This window comes from Aethina tumida, chromosome 1, assembly GCF_024364675.1.
Source record: "Aethina tumida isolate Nest 87 chromosome 1, icAetTumi1.1, whole genome shotgun sequence".
In the NCBI taxonomy this organism is placed as follows: domain Eukaryota; kingdom Metazoa; phylum Arthropoda; class Insecta; order Coleoptera; family Nitidulidae; genus Aethina; species Aethina tumida.
In genome coordinates this window covers 11,347,880-11,362,340 of record NC_065435.1, presented here as the reverse complement: position 1 = coordinate 11,362,340, position 14,461 = coordinate 11,347,880, and the positions used below count along the sequence as shown (strand labels likewise).

The 14,461-nt window shown below is 26.6% G+C and overlaps 2 protein-coding genes across 5 annotated transcripts in view; one reads left to right on the top strand and one right to left on the bottom strand.

The window, feature by feature from the left end:
- LOC126264320 (uncharacterized) overlaps positions 1–14,461 on the top strand; it is a 62,814-nt gene that overhangs the window by 8,691 nt on the left and 39,662 nt on the right. The gene's annotated exons all lie outside the window — the stretch shown is intronic.
- LOC109608800 (filamin-A) overlaps positions 1–14,461 on the bottom strand; it is a 56,446-nt gene that overhangs the window by 6,008 nt on the left and 35,977 nt on the right. For 3 of the 4 annotated variants that reach the window (XM_020025348.2, XM_049961080.1, XM_049961082.1), the window contains 5 exons: positions 8,357–8,498; positions 4,020–4,277; positions 3,127–3,963; positions 2,852–3,016; positions 2,552–2,791 (listed from right to left, as the gene is read on the bottom strand). In XM_020025348.2, the coding sequence (XP_019880907.2) occupies positions 2,552–2,791; positions 2,852–3,016; positions 3,127–3,963; positions 4,020–4,277; positions 8,357–8,498 (1,642 nt within the window). Of the gene's footprint in view, positions 1–2,551; positions 2,792–2,851; positions 3,017–3,126; positions 3,964–4,019; positions 4,278–4,512; positions 4,827–8,356; positions 8,499–14,461 lie in introns of those variants that run through there. The other variant, XM_049961081.1, reaches the window with a different exon arrangement.

Here is a 14,461-nt window from a genome sequence, read left to right as displayed (position 1 = left end):
TTTTCTAGTGATATAATTTTAAAATATCTGATTTATATAAGATTCTTTTTTCATAACACTTAAAAATATGCTAGAGCTAGATTTATTAAAAATGTCTTGAATAACGAAATATATTCTATAATTTAAATTGATAACTGTAAATTTCTAGTGTTTTAATATTTTATATTGTTTGTTTTATAAATAAATTTGTTTTTCATAACACTGAAAAAATATATTTGAGTTAAATTCTATTAAAAATGCCTTGAATAATAAAAATATTCTGTAACTTCAGTAAGTTTAATTTCTGGTTGTAAATTTCTAGGGATTTGGTATGTTAATATATCTAATTTATATTAAATAAATGATTTTTCCACAACACTGAAAAAATATACTACAGCTAGATTTTTAAAAAATATCTGGAGTAACAAAACTATTCTATAATTTTAATGACTTTTAATTTCTAACTGTAAATTTCTAGTGATATAACTTTAAAATATCTGATTTATAAAAGATTTTTTTTTCATAACACTTAAAAACATATGTTAGAGCTGATCTATTAAAAATGTCTTGAATAACAAAATATGTTCTATAATTTTAATTGATAACTATAAATTTCTAGTGATTTAATATTTTAAATTGTTTGCTTTATAAATAAATTTATTTTTCATAACACTAAAAAATATATTTGAGTTAAATTCTATTAAAAATGCCTTGAATAATAAAAATATTCTGTAACTTTAATAAACGTAATTTCTGATTGTAAAATTCTGGAGATTTCTAGTAACAAAAATATTCTATAATTTTAATGAGTTTTAATTTTTATCTGTAATTTTCTAGTGATATAATTTTAAAATATCTGATTTATATAAGATTCTTTTTTCATAACACTTAAAAAATATGCTAGAGCTAAATTTATTAAAAATGTCTTGAATAACGAAATATATTCTATAATTTAAATTGATAACTGTAAATTTCTAGTAATTTAATATTTTAAATTGTTTGTTTTATAAATAAATTTGTTGTCATAACACTGAAAAAATATATTTGAGTTAAATTCTATTAAAAATTCCTTGAATAATAAAAATATTCTGTAACTTCAATAAGTTTAATTTCTTATTGTAAATTTCTAGTGATTTGGTATTTTAATATATCTGATTTATAATAAATAAATGATTTTTCCACAACACTGAAAAAATATACTACAGATAGGTTTTTTAAAAAATATCTGAAGTAACAAAAATATTCTATGATTTTAATGAGTTTTAATTTCTATCTGTAAATTTCTAGTGACATAATTTTAAAATATTTGATTTATATAAGATTCTTTTTCATAACACTTACAAAATGTACTAGAGCTAGATTTATTAAAAATGTCTTGAGTAACATAAAATTATATATAATTTTAATTGATAACTGTAAATTTCTAGTGATTTAATATTTTAAATTGTTTGTTTTATAAATAAATTTGTTGTTCATAACACTGAAAAAATATATTTGAGTTAAATTCTATTAAAAATGCCTTGTATAATAAAAATATTTTGTAACTTCAATAAGTTTAATTTCTGATTGTAAATTTCTAGTGATTTGGTATTTTAATATATCTGATTCATAATAAATAAATGATTTTTCCACAACACTGAAAAATATACTACAGCTAGATTTTTTAAAAAATATCTGGAGCAACAAAAATGTTCTGTAAATTTAATGAGTTTTAATTTCTATCTGTAAATTTCTAGTGACATAATTTTTAAATATCTAATTTATATAAGATTCTTTTTTCATAACACTTAAAAAATATGCTAGAGCTAGATTTATTAAAAATGTCTTGAATAACGAAAAATATTCTATAATTTAAATCGATAACTGTAAATTTCTAGTGATTTAATATTATAAACTGTTTGTTTTATAAATAAATTTGTTTTTCAAAGCACTGAAAAAATATATTCGAGTTAGAATGCCTTGAATAAAAGATATTCTGCAACTTTAATAAGTTTAATTTCTAATTGTGGATTTCTAGTGATTTGATATTTTAAAATATCTGATTTTTAATAAATGAATGATTTTTTCCACAACACTGAAAAAGTATACTACAGTTAAAATTAAAAAAAATGTCTGGAATAACAAAAATATTTTTTTAATTTTAATAAGGTTTAAATTTCTAGTGATGAAATATCAAATCTATATAAAAGTCAATGATTTTTCTGCCACATTAAACTTCTGTACTAAAAATATCCGCCATTTCCGTTCCCCTTTATAAATAAGTGACCAAAAAAAAAACGAACACAATTTTTCAATTATGAAAATCTCACATCAAACGCGACATTCATCGCATTCCGTTTTAAATTTACGTACAAGTAAACATCAACTTTCAACAAAAGTGCGTTCACACAAAATAATTCTGGGTCCGTATTTATTTTTAGTAGTAAACGAATTAATTAATATGACTGCACGCCTCTCGTAAATATTATTTTTGGTGCCTCGCTCCATTTGCCAATTGAATTAATCAGTCAGCGGGCAAAGAAATTACGGCTAAATTTTCAAGTGTCTTAATTAAAATGTACGAAAGACTCACCAGGTTCGGAGACTTTGTAGGATACGTCGCATGAACCGTCTTTGCGGTCGGTGAAGTTGATTTCAGCTTTGCTGGGTCCTTCGACGGAGATGGCCAGTTGGCCGCTTCCGGCTTCCCTGGTCCACACGTTGAACTCGTTGAGTTCACCTTGTTCACCCCTTTCCAAGCCGACACCGCCGGCTTTAACCAAATGGGCACCGTGGTCTCTGTATGGGCCCACTGTGAACTGGAACGGGGATCCTGAAAGGCAGCAATTGTTATAAAAACTAATAAACAGGATAAAAGTGTCTTAGTACTTACCGGGAATATGGATGTCCTTGTATTTGACGGAAACAGTGTGCACACCAAGTTCTTTGGGGACGAAGTGGACGGCGTACAGTCCATCGCTGATTTCATTGATTTCAGCATCTTCGATTACTCCACCAGGAGATGTGACAGTTGAGCTCAAATCGAACGAGGTGATTCCTAAAAGTGACGGTGTAAAACGTACTCATTCCAAACGTCAATCAATGGCTCTGGGCTCTACTAACTTATCCAGAGATACCACTACGATTAATTAAGGCAAAACATCTCACCAGGCATTTTGAAAGTAAGCTTGCATTGACTTCCCACTTCGGTGATTGGTACGGCTTCCCTTTGTCTCTGGATCTTCTCACGTTGCCTGTTGGAGCCCTCACCGGTAACCTTGACGGTAAAGGGAGATCCGTCCACATGGTGGTCGGCGAACTTAAGGTTGACGATGTAGTAGCCAGGCTCGGTGGGTTTGTACGAGATGTTGAGGGTTCCGTCAGTGTTGTCGTTGCATTGGATCTCCGCCTTGCTCGGGCCCTCAATGGAGAGCGACAGACCTCCAAATCCGGCGTTCCTGGTGTCGACGTTGAAGGTGTTGTTGTTGTGGGTCTTGCCCTCCTTCAAAGCGTTGCCGGACACCTTGACTTTCCTGGCGTCGCCCACTTCCCTCTCGCACACGTTGATCTTGAACGGGGAGTTGGGGATGTGGTTGCCCAGCTTCTTGACGGACACGACGTGCTCGCCGATTTCCCTGGGAGTGAACGAGATGCCTATGTTGCCGGTGGGCAAACGTTTCAGGAAGCAGGGCTCCTCCAAGCCGCTGGGGGCTTGGATGGAGGCGTTCAGGGAGCGGATGTCGGCGTCGGAGATTTTGCCTGGGAGTGATACTTCGCTGCAGGAGCCTACGGAGATTTGGTTTCTCTTCCTGCCCTCGCCGGTGATCTTGGCGTTGAAGGGGGAGCCCTTGATGTGCTTCTCGCCGAAGCGGACGGAGATCTTGTACTCGCCGGGGGCTGTTGGCAGATAGGACACGGAGACGGTGCCGTCCTTGTTGTCGTGGCAGCTGATTTCGGCCTTGCTGGGGCCTTCTACGGCCATCGAAAGACCTCCGCAACCAGCACCTGCACAAATCACAAAAGTGATGAACAATTCCAGGGTTAGCATTCACAAAGATTACCTTTGGTGGAGATGGTGAAGTTGCTGGGCTCACCGGTTACACCATGGGTGAGGCCTGGGCCGTAGGCGGTTACATACCCGGAGCTGATGGAGTCGACGTGGATCTTGTAGGGTGAACCTTGGACATGTTCGCCGTTGAATTTGACTGCCAATTCGTGGATACCTTCCTCGCGTGGGTCGTACTTGATGGTGACGGTACCATCGTGGTTGTCTTCTATGATTGGCTTGTCTACGTTTCCGCTTGGCATCTTGATTTCAGCTGCAATTTGATTGAGGCATTCATAATTGTCTTAAATGAACAATGGAGTGGAACAATGATAACGTCTTTAAAGTCATCATTGGATGTAATTGGTGTGTCCACCATCTTGTGTAAGAAGTTCAAAGGAAACAAAATGTCCCCCCGCAAACTATCCTTTGCCAATTAATTTGAAAAACATTTTGCACACGAAAAGTGATAAATATAATTTACGCAGATCATTAAAAAGCATCTTTACCTTTGTGTGACTGTACAAAGAAGCATGACATAAACGTAAGAGGAGTAAAGTCAATATCCCCGAAGCCCTTTCCTCCGATTGGGATTGAAGGCACGTTTCTATAAACAATTGGAATAACCTCACGATCGATTTCAGAATGAGTGATGGTTTTGAAGTTTTCAATGAAAAGAGTGTTGATTTCGGACCAAGTAGCTTCGGTAATTTTTGGAGTGTTAATCCAAGAGAACATTTGTCTAGCCATGGTAAAAACACATATTTGAACGGGCACTAAAGTTTGATTATGTATGCACTAGGTCACCGATGATCACAGATTGTGGAGGACCGATTTGTATCCCACGATGTTCCAGTAGCAACTGAGATGCATACGAACATTTTTAGGGATAAGGATGGGATATGATCATCACTGTCAAAAACCAAATTTAATAATTCGTACAAGTAGACAGCTGTGCTAAGAAATTTGTAAGGTGGATAAAATTTGATATCTAAAAATATCAAAATATGTTTTGATGTAAAAAATAGGTTGCGGACGGGTTGCAGATTTTTATTTCAGTTATTAATAATTTTCGCATGCCTTCCAGACATTGCTATGCACTTCTTATTCATCTGTTTACATCAATATTATATATTTAAAACATACAAACTGAATTTAACTTTATCGCATTTCATATAAATGGCCTCGTTCTCGTGTTTACACGGATTTCATCATTTAATTTACGATCTAGTTTTTTCGTTTCTTCTACGGTTGACGTACGTTCTGCTTTTCGTAGATGCACGAGTATATATTTTAAACCCGGATTCACGGATTTACGTAGTTGCGTTAGTCACAAATTTCACTTTTTATAATTATTAAAATAATCCGATTTGTACTCAGATTTCAGGACGCTGAAAAAATATTACCAATATATTATATTTACTGATTTTTTCCCATGGCAGCAGTGAAATATTTTTGAGTAATGATGTTTAAACAAATGTTACTAAATTTTGATATGCTCCTGTGAAATTTAAAAGACAGCTGTCATATAAACACATATTTTAAGTCAGTATTGATTTTAAAATTTTAATAAAGCGACTGACAAAAATTTGGTAATTCTAAATAAATAACACATTAATTAAAATGTCAGAAAAATATTTATCTTTCTATTTGCCAATTTCCAAAATATTTGTTTACAGTTAAAATATAATAATCGTTTTTAAATGAAAAAAATACTTTTATTTTGAAGAATATCTAAAATTATGCATATAGATTGTAAATTTACTTATTCACTTCAATTATAATTTGCCTTTTTTCCAGATTTTAAAGTAAAATTTTATTAAATTTTTAGACAAATACATAAAATTATTTAATCACACTTCATAATTTTAGTCATAAAATATACATGTTCTTATTTAGGCTACTGAATATTATTATTTACATTATATTTTATAGTCTTCCAAATTTCCTTTTTATTTACTTTAGTGTAAAACTAGAATATTAAATTATTTTTTTATCCTAGAAAATATCTATAACTATAATTAAAAATTTTATTGGTATTTAGTTAAATAAATATATTTTATTAAATGTTTAAAAATATAAATTACTAAAGATTGTTAATTAGTTATTATTTTATTTTAATAAAATCATTCATAGTAATTTATATTAAATTTGATTTATAATAAAAGGAAGAAAAGTAATTTCGTATTTAAATATATTATAATCCATTAATCATTAAATATGTCATTAATTATTGATTAGATTCGAGTATAATACTCAAATTTCATAAAAAAAAAATTTATAATAAGAAGACTATAATATAAACGTATAAAAAATTTATTTTTCATTATTCTGTTAAATTATCCGTTAACAAGACTACAAAATTAGAGCATTCACCAATAATTAAAATATTAAGAATAATATTGAATTTTTTAACACAACATAATAATATTTGTAACTTGTTTTTTCATTTATAAAAATTCTTAACTAATAAAAATGCTGATTCATGAAATTTCTTGACTTGGAATTCTCTTTCGCCAAAATTTAGACTAATAATTTGTCATTTTATTTGAAATCTTGTGAAAAACTGTTCATTTATTGATTTAAACCCTCTTTCACCAAAATTTATAGTAATAAATTGACATTTTATTTAAGTTTTTGACCATTTTTATTTGAAATTTAGTGAAAAACTGTTAATTTATTGATTTAACATCTGTCACCAAAATTTAGACTAATAATTTATCATTTTATTTAAGTTTTTGTCAACTTTATTTGAAATCTAAAGAAAAAATGTTAATTTATCAATTTAAAAACCTCTTTCATCAAAATTTAGACTAATAAATTGACATTTTATTTAAGTTTTTGACCAATTTTATTTGAAATCTATTGAAAAACTATTAGTTGATTGATTTATTAACCTCTCTCGCCAAAATTTAGACTAATAATTTGTCATTTTATTTAAGTTTATGTCAATTTTATTTGACATCTAATGAAAAAATGTTAATTTATCGTCAAAATTTTGACTAATAAATTGACATTTTATTTGAGTTTTTGACCAATTTTATTTGAAATCTTGTGTAAAAATGTCTGTCACCAAAATTTAGACTAATAATTTGTCATTTTATTTTTTTGTCAATTTTATTTGAAATCTAATCAAAAACTGTTCACTGTTGATTTAACAACATCTTTCACCAAAATTTAGACTAATAATTGTCATTTTATTTTAGTTTTTGTCAATTTTATTTGAAATCTATTGAAAAACTGTTAATTTATTGATTTAAAAACCTCTCACCAAAATTTAGAATAATAATTTGACATTTTATTTAATTTTTTCACAATTTTATTTGAAATCTTGTGTAAAAATGTTAGTTTATTGGTTTAAAAACCTCTTTCACCAAAATTTAGACTAATAAATTGTCATTTTATTTAAGTTTTGAAATCTAGTGAAAAATGTTTATCGATTTACAAAACTTCTTACCAAAGTTTAGATTAAAAATTTGAATTTTAAATAAAATATTGATAATTTAATTTCAAATTTGGTGAAAATATTTCATTTATTGATTTAAAAACCTCCATTTCTAAAATTTGTATTAATAAATTGTCATTTTATTTAAGTACTTGACAATTTTATTTGAAATCTGGTGAAAAAGTATTAATTTTATCGATTTAAAAACTTCATTTACCAAATTAAGTTAATGTTTTATTTAAATTTTTGATGATTTGATTTAAAATTCGGTGAATAATGTTTAATTTATCGATTTACAAAACATCTTTTACCAAAATTTAGAATTGACATTTCAATTAAAATTTTGATAATTTAATTTGAAGTTTGCGGAAAACCTTTCATTTATGGACATTTTATTTATGTTTTTGATGATTTCATTAGACTAAAAAATTGTCATTTTATTTATTTAAGTTTTTGACAATTTAATTTGACATTTGGTAAAAAACATTTAATTTATTGACTTAAAAACCTCATTTAACAAATTGTGAACTAAAAAAATTGTCAATTAATTTCTTGACTTACTTATTTATATCTATTCGTAATTAAATTAAATAATTAATAATTGAGATATTCACAAATTATATGAATAAAATCCATTAAAACAATTATTTTAATTATTTTTTTATGTAAAATTATATTTATCAATAAATAATTGTTTAATTTGTTTTTATTTATCATTTAAATATAAAAAAAATTAATAAAACACAATTTTAACAATGAACTAAGTTTCTCGAATAATTATATTTTGATAAATATTTTTTAATATAACATAAAAATTAAAGCTTAGCAACTTACCTGTTCCCAATGAATTACAAATTTACGAGTACTTTGATGATAATAATAATAATAATAATAATAATAATACTAACCTGTGACGTGTCCTCCAGTACTTGGTAATGGGATATTATCAAGAGCGACTGGTCTAAAGGTCTGAGCCTTTTGTGTGGTGGCCTTCCTGACGCTTGAATCTGTCTTGGTGACTGTTGACTTCTCAGTTTTGACCTCTTCGGCCTGTTGACAAACATGCAAATTTAACACACAAGTGCCAAAAAAATTTGCGCAATAATGTTTAGATAGGACATAAACAGATTTAGTTGCGATTTATTTGGTGCGCCACATTCGTGTGGTAAACAAGGCGGACGTCCAGAGATCGAGACGACGGACGAGATTAATAATAAATTACGGTGGACGGCGAATTCACATGATAAATCTATTCCTAAAACCAAATGAACCGTGTACGCGACAAATATATCGGTTGGGCCAAAAAAATGCCCCGTACATTCAATGTTGACGTGCCAAAAACTTTCGGAAGTTTGTTACTCCGGTTGCTCCAGTTCGTCTGCGATTCTTACCAGTTTTAATTAGCTTAATGGTGATTGGTACATTTGTTAGAGTGTGTTTAGGATTAGGCAGAACATGATGCATCAGTTAGTGTTGTTTTGGTTGGCACATTGTAATTTGCACCGACTCGATTTTATTTGGTACATCAATCATGATTTTCGTTAGCTATGGCGATATTTATTTTGGGTCGTAATTTATCACGCGAAAATTATTTGCCAAATATTAATCCTAATTACGACGACGGCACAACATCCTGACCCGCTTTTTCGCATATAAATAACATCAAACGGGCATTTTATATGTATGTGCGTATTGACAAGATATGCGTGTCATATTTTCATAGACAATTAATCCCCATGCAAGATGTAATTTAAGAGGGCAGCGTCATTTATGTAAACGAGTCGCATGGCGTCTTTAAATAGTTTCCACTACGATCAAGAAGTTTGAGATATAGCGGACAGGTGTGGGAAATTTAAATAAACATGGCTAATTTGATACTTTTGACTCGGGTTCATACAGGAATGTTTCGAATTTAATTTCACACATGCCAGTCAAAAAAAAATTATAAATATACAGAGTGCTTCAAAAAAATTAAAAATATATAAAATTGTTAAACATTTTCATCAGTATTAACAAATAGTTAACCAAAACGGGGTGCCAAGGTTTTTAATGAAAAAAAAACAATTATTAGTTTGAAATTTGGTGAAAATATTGATTTCAAAATCTATTCACCAAATTTTATAATAATAAATTGACATTTTATTTGAGATTTAGACAATTTTAGACTAATAGATTATCATATTACTTAAATTGTTGACAATTTGATATGAAATTTGGTGAAACATGGTTAATTTTTAGATTAAATCATTTTTACCAAAACTTTATTTGAAATCTGATAAATAACTGTTTAATTTCTTGATTTAGACAATTTTAGACGTTTGGTGAATAATTCCTTGATTCTAAACTAATTTTACCAAAATTTAGACTAATAAATTATCATTTTATTTAAAATTTTGACAATTTTTTAATTTGGTGAATAACTGTTAATTTCTTGATTTAAAAGCTTTTTTTTCTAAAATTTAGACTAATAGATTATCATGTTACTTAAATTGTTGACAGTTTGATATAAAATTTGGTGAAACACGGTTAATTTTTAGATTTTTACCAAAATTTTATTTGAAATCTGATAAATAACTGTTAATTTCTTGATTTAGACAATTTTAGACGTTTGGGAAATAATTCCTTGATTCGAAACTAATTTTACTAAAATTTAGACTAATAAATTATCATTTTATTTAAAATTTGACAATTTTTTTTAATTTGGTGAAAAACTGTTAATTTCTTGATTTAAAAGCCTTTTTTCCAAAATTTAGACAACTAGATTATCATATTATTTAAATTATTGACAATTTGATATGAAATTTGGTGAAACACGGTTAATTTTTAGATTTAATCATTTTTACCAAAATTTTATTTGAAATCTGATAAAAAACTGTTAATTTCTTGATTTAAAAACCTTTTTCTCTAAAATTTAAACTAATACATTATAATATTATTTAAATTTTTGACCATTTTATTTGAAATTGATGAAAAACTGTTAATTTTTTGTTTTTAAAAACCTTTTTCCCCAAAATTTAGCATAATAAATTGACATTTTATTTAAAATTTTGACCAATTTTATTTGAAATCTCGTGAAAAACTTTTAATTCCTTGATTTAAAAACCTCTTTTCCCAAAATTTAGACTAATAGATTATAAGATTTGGTGAGAAACGATTAATTTTTAGATTTAAAAAATGTTTAGTCTAATAATTTATCATTTTATTTATGTCTTTGACAGTATTTCAAATCTGATGAATTGTTAATTTCTCGATTTAGAAACCTCTTGTTCCAAAAATTTGAACTAATAAATTATCATTTTTTTTTAATGCGGTGAAAAACTATTAATTTCTTGATTTAAAAGCCTCTTTTTTCAAAATTTGGACTAATAAATTTATATTTAAATTTTTGACAATTGGATATGAAATTTGGTGAAACACGGTAAATTTTTAGATTTAAATTTTGTTTACCAAAAATTAGTCTAATAATTTATCATTTTATTTAAGTTTTTGACAATTTTATTTGAATTATGATGAAATTTGGACAAAAACTGTTAATTTCTTAATTTATATATAAACCTCTTACCAATTTAGGTTAATAAATTGTCATTTTATTTAAGCTTTTAACAGTTTTCTTTGGGATGTGGTGAAAACTTTTAATTGATTAAAAACCTTTTTTCCCAAAATTTAGACTAATAAATTATCACTTTAAGATTTTGACAATTTTAAATAAAATTTGGTGAAAAATCAAAATTTCAATAAATCAACATTTTATTTAATCTTTTGATAATTTTATTTGAAATCTGGTGAAAAACTGTTAATTTTTTATTTTAAAAAATTCTGTCAAAATTTAAGCTAATAAACAATCATTTTATTTAAATTTTTATCAATTTAATTTGAAATTAGGTAAAATAGTCAATTTCTTCACTTAAAAACATCTTTCACCAAAGTTTAGACTGATAAATTATTTTATTGAAGTTTGAATGAATTTGAAATTTGGTGAAAAACATTTAATTTGTTGTAGACTAATAAATTTCATTTAATTTAAATTTTCGAGAGTTTGATTTAAAATTTGATAACACACGGTTAATTTCTAGGTTTAAAAACTTCTTTCACCAAAATCTGGACTAATAAATTGTTATTTTAAGTTTTTGACAATTTTTCATGAATTTTTGACTATTATATTAGAAATTTGGTGAAAAATGTTTAATTTCTTTACTTAAAATTCTCTCTTAACAAAATTTAGATATTTTATTTAATTTTCAGAGAAATTTATTTGAAATTTGGTGAAGCAGGGTTAATTTTCTGGCTTAAAAACATTTCTACCAAATTTTTGACAAATAAATTAGCACAAATTTATTACAATTTGATTTAAAATTTGATGAAAAACTTAATTTGTTAGTCCAAAAATGTCATTTTATTTAAGTTCTTGAATCAAATTAATAAATTAGTAAACTAATGAAGACGAAACTCTGTATAGCAAGATCAGATTAATTTATTTGTATGGAAAATTGCGGCGCCCACACGAAAAAGTGATTAATGGATATAGATTTGTATCGTTAGCTAGTGTAACAGAATTATTCAAGAGCCATGCCAATATTCTGTCATGAATTTATGAATAAAGCTTTCAGATAAAAATTTTAGAGTGTCACATTAAAAAAACATTCAGTTTTGGTTCCAAAATAAATATATTTTTTTATGCTTTTAATTAACTTTAAATAAAACATTTGAATAAATATTTATAATAGTTTCTAAAAATTGATTTTTCGATATTTGCACGATTAATTTTTACGGGCGCAGGCAATAAAATTGTCATAATAACTGATGAAATGTTTATCAGACCGGATCATACGACCGTGTGTGGCTATTTGAAGATTAACAATCATTTACATTAAATATAAATTTTATTGTATACGTTCCGAAATTTACGATCGGCCATAAAATATTTGTATGCGGGAAATAAAGCCAATAAGTTGGAGAACGTCGGGTTCACTGTGATCGGCGTGAATGTCTCTAATATAATAATTTATTGCGCGAGAAATCGCGACTTGTTATTCCAAAAGTTGGCTCAATGAACGCACCGAACAATGCCAGATAAACTGATTCAATTATATAAAATGGTCACATTATTTCCTAAATAAATAAACATTTCTGTTACACGTGACAAATTAATTAGCTATTTGTTAATAAACACATCAATTAAACCACTTGACTTTACCAAAATTTAGTGTAATAATAAATTATCGTTTTATTAATGTTTTTGATCATTTAATTTGAAGTTGGTGATTTAAAAACCTCTTTCATCAAAATTTGGACTAATAAATTGTCATTTTATTTAATATTTTGACCAATTTCATTTGAAATCTGATGAAAAACTGTTAATTTACTGATTTAAAAACCTGTTTCACCAAAATTTAGACTAATAAATTGTCATTTTATACAAGTTTTTGGCCAATTTTATTTGAAATAAAGTGAAAAACTGTTAATTTATTGACTTAAAAACCACTTTCACCAAAATTTAGGCTAATAAATTGTCATTTTATTCAAGGATTTGACCAATTTTATTTAAAATCAAGTGAAAAACTGTTAATTTATTGATTTAAAAACCTGTTTCACCAAAATTTAGACTAATAAATTGTCATTTTATTCAAGTTTTTGGCCAATTTTATTTGAAATAAAGTTAAAAACTATTAATTTATTGAATTAAAAACCTGTTTCATTAAAATTTAGACTAATAAATTGTCATTTTATTCAAGTTTTTGATCATTTTTATTTAAAATCTAGTGAAAAACTATTAATTTATTGATTTAAAAATCTCTTCCACCAAAATTTAGACTAATAAATATACATTTTATTCAAGTTTTTGATCAATTTTATTTGAAATATAGTGAAAAACTATTAATTTATTGAATTATAAACCTGTTTCATTAAAATTTAGACTAATAAATTATTATTTTATTTAAGTTTTTTACCAATTTTATTTGAAATCTGATGAAAAACTGTTGATTTAAAAACCTCTTTCACCAAAATTGAGACTATAAATTGTCATTTTATTTAAGTATTTGACAATTATTTGAAATATAGTGAAAAACTAATAATCTATTGTTTTAAAAACTTAATTTATCAAAATATAAGATAATAAATTAGGTTAATTTGTTACAATTTAATTATTAGTTAAGAAAATACTTTAATTAAACCACTATAATATATGTAGATTTGTTCAATGTTTAGGAACTTGAGCACTTCCTTATAGAAACATCTTTAAATTCTACTTTAATGTAATCTATTCTGGAGGGCGCCATATTAGATAATTTGAAAAAATTTCCTTTTGCCTCCTAAAAATAGATGCAGTTCTATCTAATAAATAAATAATTTTCCAATGTATTTAGAATTTGTTTCCTTATTATTGGAAACAGTTTTAGCTGTAATACAATAATAAATAATATTTGGAATAATAAATTCTATTTTCTACAGTAAAACTGTACCAAAACTATTAATATTTCCTGACTTGTTTAACATAACAATCAAATTAGAATTTATGTATATTTTAGTTTAAATATTTTCAAAATATGAAAATGATGAAAAACTGTTAATTTATTGACTTAAAAACCACTATCACCAAAATTTAGACTAATAAATTGTCATTTTATTCAAGTTTTTGGCCATTTTTATTCCAAATAAAGTTAAAAACTATTAATTTATTGAATTAAAAACCTGTTTCATTAAAATTTAGACTAATAAATTGTCATTTTATTTAAGTTTTTTACCAATTTTATTTGAAATCTGATGAAAAACTGTTGATTTAAAAACCTCTTTCACCAAAATTGAGACTAATAAATTGTCATTTTATTTAAGTATTTGACAATTATTTGAAATATAGTGAAAAACTATTAATCTATTGTTTTAAAAACTTAATTTATCAAAATATAAGATAATAAATTAGGTTAATTTGTTACAATTTAATTATTAGTTAAGAAAACACTTTAATTAAACCACTATAATACATGTAGATTTGTTCAATGTTTAGGAACTTGAGC